This window comes from Morus notabilis, unplaced genomic scaffold (assembly GCF_000414095.1).
Source record: "Morus notabilis unplaced genomic scaffold, ASM41409v2 Scaffold223, whole genome shotgun sequence".
Taxonomy (NCBI): domain Eukaryota; kingdom Viridiplantae; phylum Streptophyta; class Magnoliopsida; order Rosales; family Moraceae; genus Morus; species Morus notabilis.
In genome coordinates, this window is record NW_010366650.1 from 445,801 (window position 1) to 456,687 (window position 10,887).

At 31.5% G+C, this 10,887-nt stretch overlaps 1 protein-coding gene across 1 annotated transcript; it reads left to right on the top strand.

Annotated features, from left to right (window-relative positions):
- Positions 1-1,658: 1,658 nt before the first annotated feature.
- LOC21400128 (cytochrome P450 714A1) lies at positions 1,659-8,982 on the top strand. Its single transcript, XM_010110865.2, has 5 exons — positions 1,659-2,009; positions 4,739-4,965; positions 5,498-5,748; positions 7,001-7,370; positions 8,283-8,982. Exons 1-5 carry the CDS (start codon positions 1,697-1,699, stop codon positions 8,724-8,726), a joined length of 1,605 nt encoding a protein of 534 aa, XP_010109167.1. The 5' UTR covers positions 1,659-1,696; the 3' UTR covers positions 8,727-8,982.
- The last annotated feature ends 1,905 nt before the right edge of the window (positions 8,983-10,887 follow it).

The following is a 10,887-nucleotide window of genomic DNA, read 5'->3' on the forward strand; positions in this document are numbered from 1 at the left end:
CCTACCAAACTCTACAAGGTTTATTTGTATTATATACTATATACCCTGATCATCTCAAAAAAAAATTGCTCGAACCTTTTTTTTTCACTGTTCACGAGAATTTGAACTCGATCTGGCAAGAGACCAGCGAATTATCAGTGGGACATTGGTCGAACTTATCTCTTTCTGAGTCTTTTCTTTTCACTAAAATATCCTCCTCTAACGCTTTACGCCTACAAACATATACATATAGGTTCTAACTATGAAACCCTAGGTAACTAAACCTAGTTCTACCTATAATCCAAAAAGAGAGAAAAAAAAAATAATAATAAAGTTAATGAATGGATAGGATTTTCTCTCTCTTTTTTTAAGGGACGACTGGTATTAGTATATATATATATATATATATATATATAGATTTTATGGTCGGGCCCTATATGCATTAGGATGTATTAACAACAAATATAGATGGAGTTGTAGTCCAAGATATATTCTAAATTAAATATTAAGGTAGTAGACGACACAAATATTCAGAGTTTAAGATCGTGAAAGATAAACCTTTAACCACATATTCATCACTTATCGATTAATTTATTATTGCCCGTTACCGATGAGTCAATAGCAAACATCCTATGGATTTTCTCGTCTATGACTTTGTTCATTAACTCTCATAACTAAATCAGCAATATTAGATTCAAAGATCAAACTTATAATTTACGTGGGTCCACTATAATTATATTCAGGGAAAAGCACTTTGCCGCCTATGGTCGATGATAACGCTATAACACTTTTCATCAGCCACCACGCTGTTTAATTAATTGCATACATATCCCTATCACTATCAGCACCCCCAATCGGCCAATAAACGACTCTCTCTAAATTTTTGTGCGGTCTAACATGTTATTCCATTTCGTTCAATATCAATACATATCTCAGCAATCAACATTTATATAACATCACACATAAACGTGTCAAGTGTCTAGAGGTTATATGGTTATTGCTCTAACGAGAAACAACAAGTTGATCTATTTTGTATTTTCAGTTGTTTTTTTTTTTTATAATATTTGTGAGACTCCATAAAAAATTATAGAGAAAAAAACACACAAAAGAAGGTAAAATTTTGAAAAAAAAAAAAAAAACCGAAAATACCACTCACAATAACACTACCTAACATTTATGTCATGAAAGTGGAACATGTCTTTTATTAAGTCAATAGAAAATAAAATTTTAGTGGCACAAATATTTGGATCGTGTAAAACAGCAAAATAGACATATATAGTTCTCAAAGATGAACCAATATAACTTTTGTGAATAATTATTTGTTTATTTTCTGTAATTTTATTGTTGTCTAAAAAATTAGGGTGTACAATATATATTATTCATATATATAAAGTAATTTAATATGTGCATATCAGCATATATGTCATATTGCGGCCGCTATAGCTTCTTATTGTTTCCCCTATGCGTCAATCAATATCTACAATTGCCCACAACTCTTATATCTATTCACACAATAGCACAGAATCTTCCTTCATGGGTCCTAACCTCTCTCTTTCTCCATGTGTCAATATATAGGCCACTTTCTCCCTCTCTCTCTCTCTCTCTCTCTCTCTCTCTCTCTCTCTATATATATATATACACACACATACACATATATAAATACACATATACAACTCACAGAGAGTTTGAGATAGAGAGAGAGAGAATATTGAGAGATATGGACTCCAACACTAATGTTGTAGTTTTGATGAGGGTGTTGTTGTCTTTAGCTTTTATTGTCGTTGTGGGCTTGTTAGTTCATGTCTACAACAGCGTTTGGCTAAAATCTGAAAGGGTGAGGAGGAAGCTCCGAATGCAAGGCATCAAAGGCCCTCCGCCGTCGTTTTTTTACGGAAATCTACCGGAGATGCAGAAGATCATCCAATTGCACGCCATCAAAGCCGCCGCTCCGAACCATGACTCCGAATTCGTCGCACACGATTACACCTCCACTCTCTTCCCATACTTGGAGCAATGGAGAAAAGAGTACGGTACGCAAAAAGCAAACTATAATCAATATTATATATTTAAATAATTATGATTGTAGTGCTTTTTGTTAACGAAATAAGAAAATTTATTGGTTTATGAGTTTATCAGTTATGACCTTGCCCACGTAACCAAATTAAAAGCTAACTTGTTTGTTTTGTAAGTGTTAAGGTTAGTTGAGTAGATGGATTTAAACTCATAATTTTATATTTTGATTTAAAATTAGTGTTTATTTACAATAATTTTAAATTATGATTCAGAATCAGTGTTTGGTTTGTATGATTCTAAATCGTGATTCAGAATCTGATATAATATTTTAAATCATAATCACTCGTGATTCTAAAACTATCCGCCTCTTGATTCAAAGTGATTCAAACATCTAATTCTGAATTATAGTTTCAGAATCATAATTTGAATTTAAAATTATAAATCATAATTCTGATTTTAAAATTATAATTAAAATTATTCTGATTTAAATTAACGTATTTCTCAAGAAAAAAGACAATAAGCTAATGAAGCATGACTTGTCCTTTTTACAAAGTTCCATGGGATTCTTACGTAAATATCATATATTTTTTTTAATGTTTTTGTTTGTTTTTCTTTTTCTGTTTCTTTTGAATTTATGCTGAAGTAGTGATACGTTACTAAAACCAAAAAAGAGTGAAAATTTTCAGGCTCCAGATAAAAGACGGCGGTTCTAACTTCTAATTTAAGCCGTTTCTGACCAAATTTAGTAATTGCCGAAAATGTGAATCGGATAATTCTAGTCAAGGAAGACTAAGATTTGATATTTTATTTTATCTTTGTTAGTGGGAATCAACACTCATGCGGAGAAAACTGGATTTTATTTGGATTTATTGTTCAGTTTTTCCACTGATTTCAATTTTAAGCAGCATCAAAGCATAGGCAATTTGAATTAGATTTTTCCAACATATATTTACACGCACATATATAAGAAGAAAAGTTGAATAAGATTTTATGAAATGAATAGGATTTTGATTGAACAACGTTGAGAGAGGGCTCATATGACTATTTTATATTGTTAAAAATGGTTGGTGACATTGACCGCTTTAATTATGTTTGAACTATAATATTATAAATATTTTATTTTATAGAAAAGAGGTATATAATTGGGGGGGCCTAGCACCGGCACTTGTAATATTAAAATCCAAGTGAAATATACACTAGTTCCTTTAGTAATTTGGTAATGTCAAATGTTTTTATTTTTATATTTGATTGATTGCGGTCCTCTCTTGGTGTGAATATATATATATATATATATATATATATAATATGTATATAATATAGATTGTAAAAAGATCGATGACTGTGATTGGCTTGTATAGGGCCGTCTTAAAGTCCAAAACTGCGTAGCTCACTCATGGCCCATTACATAATTGAAAGTAGGCCATGTACATTCTTTTCAAATAGAAAAGAAAAAATAGGGAATTTATCTATGATACTCTTGACTTTTACCATTTATTTTTAATAAATATTATTTTATTAGTTTAATTATTTAATTAAAAAGATTATAAATTAAGAATAAAGAGTAAAAATTTTGACCCATACACTTTTAATGAGTATTTGTCAAGATTACTCAATAGAAAATTATAGAAAAAGGAGATTAATTCCTTTTTTTTTACTCTTTTTACTCTTTACTCTTTATTAATACTCTTTTAATTAAATTAGGATATTCATTAAGAGGAATGGGTAAAAATCTAAATCCTTGCACTTTTAAGGGTAAATTTAGAAAATTAAATTTCTCAAAAATTATTGAACTTACCTTTTGGAGTGCATGGGTCTTGATTTTTACTCCTTATTCTTAATTAATACTCTTTTAACTAATATAATTATTTGACTAAAAAAATATTTATTAAAAGTAAATGGTAAAAATCTAAATTCATAGAGTGTTTGTCTCCTCTCCCCTTCTTCAAATTTAACTATAATACATATTTTTTTTTTTCCTACCTGCAGCTGAACCATGATTTTTTTCATTGGATGAGGAAACATATAATGTCCCACTATGATAAATATTGGGGCATAGAGATCGAGCAAAAATCACGATATATCTATGAACTCTAATGTGTATGTATAAAATATAACATGACACGGCGTATTATAATTTTTTATACACTATAGTGTTTGCACGTAGAGAATAGAAAAATTAATAATGAAAGTAACCAACAAATATCATTGAAAAAACATTGTCATTATTTTTTGTTAAGTAATGGCCAGCTTTACATCCAGCAATAAGCAAACAATAATTCAGTTACTTATTGGAGATATGGTATCTGAGGGCGGAAGAGAGGTATTTCTAGTGTAATAAATACTAAAAGTCTTATTATACTTTTATTTTATTATTACCTTTTTATCTTTTTTTTTTGTTAATCTATATTTTTTTATTCCTCTAAATATAAAAAACACATACAGTACTATGTCTAATTCTTATTTTTGGATTTTTAAATTTGAAGTAAAAGGTGCAAGCAAAACAAATTTTAAAAACAGTGAGATAAAAGTAAAAGTAAAAAATGAAACTTTTCGAATAATCACGCACAAAGTTTGTAATTGGAGAATTTTAGAAAGAGCAAAGTAATAAATTAAATGTGTGTGTATGTATCTAATATATATATACACACATATATATCCCTCAGTGGCATTAGTCTACTTTTTTTTTTTCACAATAAAATGTCTAAAATGAATCATTTTCTGTATTACCATAAATTATGAAATGCAGGTTTATTGTACACATATTCAACTGGGATGAGGCAACACTTGTACATCAACCAAGCAGAGTTAGTAAAGGAAATGAACCAAAGTATGACGTTGGATTTGGGCAAGCCTTCTTATGTGACCAAGAGACTTGCACCAATGCTTGGCAACGGCATTTTGAGATCAAATGGCCTTTTATGGGCACAACAACGAAAGATTGTTGCTCCCGAGTTCTTCATGGACAAAGTCAAGGTAATAAATTCTTAGTCGACAAAATTCTTTCATGTCAAATCTCACCTCAATTTGCTAAATATCATAATTATAATCACATGAATTCTACAATGCAATGCGTCTTTATTGAATATTTGGCCACAACACTCTCTATAGTACAAAAATGCTACTTACTTTTTTATGTTAACGTGTTTTTCATATTCTCACTCTAGTCGTTAAATTTTTTCATCATGTTTTTTTAGACTCGTACATTTTTTATGTAATTTTAATTAAATTTAACGTTTAGAAAGATGCACTGTATCTGAGACATTCTCTACTGAAAAATGTATGTTCTTAATTTTGATCCGACCCTTTTTTTTTTTTGTTGTATCTTAACTTAATGTGCGAAAATAATTTATGAAAAATAAAAAAAAAATCAGGAGATCTTCTTCATTATCATGAAACTTCTAGCAAAGGCCTAGAAAGCGTAATTAATAATGGGGCCAAATTAATTGAAGTAGGGCTATTATTTGTTCATATAATTGAATGGGGCCAAAAATTATGATGTGGGCAGGGTATGGTGGGGCTAATACTGGAGTCAGTACAGCCAATGCTTAGGAAATGGGAAGAGTGCATTGAAGCTCAAGGTGGGATGACGGCAGAGATTAAAGTGGATGAGGACCTGAGGGGTGTCTCTGCCGATGTCATCTCAAGGGTCTGCTTTGGGAGCTCTTATGCCAAAGGCAAAGAGGTTTTCTCAAAGCTTAGAAGCCTCCAAAAGACCATTTCTCATCAAGCCTTTCTTTTCGGAGTTACCAATCTTAGGTACGTGTTTTGTTTTATTAGAAATTATATTAGAAATCACTTTCTATTGATTGTGGCGTGTTTATAGGACCCGTTTAGATTGTTGATTCGAGTTTTTAATTTAAGTTTAGATGTAATTTTATACGAAAATTTTTTACTGTAATAAAAAAGTTAAATGTGACTGTTTCTTAATACTTTTTACTATAATAAAATTTAAATTTTAAATTCAAATCGGTGAAATGAACGGACATAAAGTATTTATTATTTTGTCGTATTAACCCTCTATCTCCTTTTCTTTTAAACTTTCACACACGACACGTGGCGAGGGATAAGAACAAATTAAAAAGAACTTGGGTATCTGAAGGTTATAACATGGCATATTCGAAATGCCAACACTAATGCTCCACCTACTAACAAGGGAGGCAGATAAGAGATGTCAGAAAATTTTGAAGTCCTACGTCTCTCTCTCTCTCTTGTTTTATATTTTAAATTATTCCACTAACAAGCCGCTTCTTAAAACAAAAATAATATAAATATAAATTGCTTACATAAGAATGCTTAGTTAGACCGACAGTACTTACATCAACTAATTTATTAAATATTTGTGTTATCTTGTAAATTATGAAAGTTTTAGAGTCCGTTTAAAATGTACATTTAAGTTGTAATTTTTAATTTTAAAATTTGAAATTTAATTTTTTTTGTGAAAGAAAAATTATGTAGTACAATTAAAAATTTAAGTTTAAATATATGAAACAAACATACTCTTAGTTATATATGAAATTCAACACAACTGAAAATATCATGTTAAATCTATATGAAGTTTCTATATAATAATTAAAGTGTCTTAAAGATTGGCACATAAAAATCACTAATGAGGATGGTTTAAGAGTTAGGGTTATGGAATCAAAAAAAAAAAAAAAAAAGAGTTAGGATTATAATGTAAGATTGGCACATAAAAATCACTAATGATTTCAACATGAATTTGAGGTTGGATACTCTAGAATCCTATGTTAAAGTCTCATGATGTTGTGCGTTAAACACCTTTGAGTATGTTGGGTTGGATCTTTTTCTATTGTATTAATGAATTTTAAATATATATTACGATTGATTGAAAGACACAAAAGGACGGAATGTCCTTTTATTGAGAAAAGATATTAGCATGTGAAAGTGATGGGAGATGGCGTATCTTTTTTCAATGACTAAACTTTTGTACATGAATCATACTCTCTAGCATTTGATCACTCACAAATAAAACAATATTCTGATGTGACAGAATTTTTGGAACAAAAAAGCAAAACGAGATGGGGTGCTTAGAAAAGGAAATAGACTTGTTGATTTGGAAGGCCATAGAAGAACGTGATAACCAATTACAAGAAAGCACAGAGAAAAAGGACTTGTTACAGTTGATATTGGAGGCTGCTAGCGGCGACAATAGTCTAGACACCGATTCATGTAGGCGTTTCATTGTTGATAACTGCAAGAGCATATATTTTGCCGGACATGAATCCACCGCCGTCGCCACTTCTTGGTGTTTGATGCTCCTCGCCTCACATCCCGAGTGGCAAGCTCGCATACGATCGGAGTTCTCTCAAGTTTGCCCCAATGGCATCCCGGATGCTAATTCGCTGCCTCACTTGAAAATAGTACGTACTTCTAACTAGTTTATTATCGTTATAATTTCGAAAAGTAATTTATTAAGACTCAATCCAACGATTCAGAATACAAATTTTCAACTAGTTAAAGCACCCAATCATATGTATTTCATGCAATTGTTGCTCATAACCGTACTATTATAATATGAAACTGAATATCACGAGTGAAGTCTTTAAATATTATCAATACATCTCTGTACAAACGGTGCGCCACATAAATCAAATAGTGCATCCGGAGTTATTAATTCATTAGCGGAGTATCTCCTCCATAAAATTTACTCAAATTCTACAAAGTTATCAATTTTAGACGGTAAGCATATGCATTACAAAAGCGCCAGTCATCCTATAGTGTCATTTTCATATATTAAACGGGTCTTATAGTATAGTGATACTTATTAATGTGACGTACTACTGCAATTCTACTGTGTATCCATGCTTTTAAGACCAATGCTGATCTCTTCAAGCTTGCTTTGTTTGTGAAGTCCCGTTATGAAGTGGGCTCGTACTAATCTAAAACAAGATTAGTGTTGGTTTTGATCTTATAATTAAAAAAATTATATATCACATCTCGGATATACAATTTTAAGCTATTATATCATATCAGAATTATATTAATTTCCTTTAATTCAACGTAACCAAATAAAAATTCAAAAATTCTAAATTACGTTATTAGTCGGATTTTTAATTTCAACATTTTTTTTGATGACACTGATCAAGTGATGTGGCGTTGTGACGACAATCATTAAAAGTAATTTCATTTGTCATGACGGATTAAATGCTCACTATCTCACAAAAGGTGAGCCCCGACTTGTGCCTCACAGGTGGGGCCCACTGTTTATCAGGTTATACAACAATTTTCAATCATTAATGAGTTGTGCTCCCAATTCATGAACTTTTCAACAGGTGACAACGGTGATTCAAGAAGCCCTGCGTCTCTACCCACCGGCAGCATTTGTGTCAAGGGAGGCACTAGAAGAGACCCAAGTGGGCAACATCACTGTCCCCAAAGGGGTATGCCTATGGACTCTAATCCCAACACTGCACAGAGACCCCGACGTTTGGGGCCCAGACGCCAACGAGTTCAGGCCCGAGAGGTTCGCCGACGGCGTGGCCCAAGCCTGCAAATCTCCACAGGCCTACATCCCTTTTGGGCTGGGCCCTCGCTTGTGTTTGGGTAAAAACTTCGCAATGGCAGAGTTGAAGCTTATCATTTCACTAATCATCTCAAAATTTGATTTCTCCTTATCTCCCAACTATAGCCATTCTCCTGCCTATAGAATGATCGTAGAGCCTGGAAATGGCGTACAAATCCTCATAACAAAGATCTCACCAAGTTTGAATAGCTAGAGTACTGCTTTGATAAGTTAATTACTCGAATGTAATACGTGATTAAGCTTGGGGTTTTTTCGTTTATGGTGTTGTTGGTTAAGTTATTGGTGTTGGGGTCTCTTGATCATTTGGGTGATTATTATAGTGATGAGTACTTGTTCTCATAAAATATGTGAATGTATCGACTTTTACACAGAAAAGCTAGTAGTTTGGAACGATAGGTCGAACGGTCTTATGGTTGTAAAACTTTTCTTTTGGCCACGACACTTTTAAAAGGAGATTTTTTTTTTTTTTTCGTACGTTGCTTAAATTTTCAAATATATCTTGTAGATATGATTTTCTACAGTCAAATAAAGAAAAGAATTCATATTATTGGGTTCATGATAACCGTTGGAACTTGTTAGCTTCCGACAACAACAAATCATCAAAACAAAAACAATAAACTGAAAAGACAAGCAAATAAATTAAAGAATTTAGAGTAGTTCACTTTTTGAAAGAACTTTAAAAAGGCTGATTACGAGAAAAAAAGACATCCAGTAAGAATGATCTACTCATCTATCTATAGTTTTATTATTATCCATATTAAAAATAATAATCATTTATTGATATACTTTTTAATATTATTCATATAATTATGGATATATAATTATTAATAATCATATGTTTAAAAATAATAACTGTTATAATTTAATATAAGAAAATTACGTTAATCGTGTTGAGGAACAATTCGGGAGATTTCTCTCACCAAAGTGTTGCTGGTCCACGTAAAAAACCTTTTTTCACATCTCTTTTTTTTTTTATTGTTATTTTTATTTTACTATGAAGGCCCCCCACAATTTTTTTTTTTTTTTGGGTTTTAAAAAAAACATTTGCCGGCAGAAACGGTTTGGGCATGTCTCTCCCTTTTTTCTTCTTACACTGACGGAGTGACGGGAAAATTTTTCATTTTTCGAATTCACCAGAAATTTGAGATGTAATTAGCCTCTATCCAACCAAAGGAACCCTGAAAAATTATTTGATGAAATCCCAAGGCGGGAAATACCGTGGCTCTTATATGAATCATTTAGGGGGAGCGGATATGGAAGATACAACCTTTGGTACGACGACATAAAAATTTTCTTTCTTCCTTGTTTTGTTCTTCTTTTTTAACTAATTTATTCACGTGGGTCTCTAATTGCTAATTGTGATTTTGCAGGAAATTTGGAAATGCGAGGAATTATCTGTAAATGGGATTTCACAATTTGCCCTTCAAAAGCTCTTGGCCTCTCTTCAAGTTTCCGAGGCCGATACTGGTTGGTCCATTTCTCAGAAAACCACAAACCGGTAAATGGGTTTTCAGGTTTGGCTCAATAATTCTACTCTACGATTTTTAGTTTAGTTTTTTGAAGGATATAAGTTCTGAAATTTTAGTCATTCAAATTGTTGTATTTCTTGGTATTCTATGTGGTGAATCATGATAGTAGATTAGTAGTCTATTTAATTGCTACTTTTTTTTTTCTTCTTGTTTGTTTATATATACATAAATATACCCTATTGAAAAGCGTTTCAATTGGAAACATCGAGGCCTGGCATGTGCAAGTATGGTAGAATAGTTGCATACAAATAAAGGAATTTTCTGATTTTGATAGTAGTATGAAAATTTATTGCCATTGTTATATCGGAAAAATGGCGTATTTTTGTGCAAAATACCGAGTAGTTTTATTATATCCCATTGTCATTTATTTGATTTTCCAAGTTTAGCCAAATTATTTTATCAAAAGGTTTTTAGGCATGTGTATTCTTGTTTTATTGATTAGAAAGTTTTGGCAAAGTAATGATTTGCTTATCAACTAACTTCTCATCAATAAGTGTACTAATTGCTCTGAGCAATCAGATGAAAATTTGGTTCCGGATTATTTCAAACCAACTATTGATTTGGGAATGAATTGCAGAAGAATTATACAGGCCATTATTTGCATAACCTTATACATTGTTATTAATATATATATATATATATATATATATATGCTGCTAATACTCTTCTGCTTGAAAGAAAATTTTTTAAGTAATTAAAATTTCATCTTTAAACTCCAAGACACAATTGACTAAATATTTTTTTGCCAGATGTGGCATACCGTTGCTACAACATTTATTCATTGGGGCATACAATGGTCAAGTCAACTCTCCATGCACGGAAGAG

Bases quoted from the DNA above. Each gene is read 5' to 3' on its own strand.
- LOC21400128 (XM_010110865.2), top strand. From the start codon at position 1,697: ATGGACTCCAACACTAATGTTGTAGTTTTGATGAGGGTGTTGTTGTCT. The intron at 2,010-4,738 runs GTACGCAAAAAG...TATGAAATGCAG, and splicing joins GCAATGGAGAAAAGAGTACG to GTTTATTGTACACATATTCA. The intron at 4,966-5,497 runs GTAATAAATTCT...TGATGTGGGCAG, and splicing joins TCTTCATGGACAAAGTCAAG to GGTATGGTGGGGCTAATACT.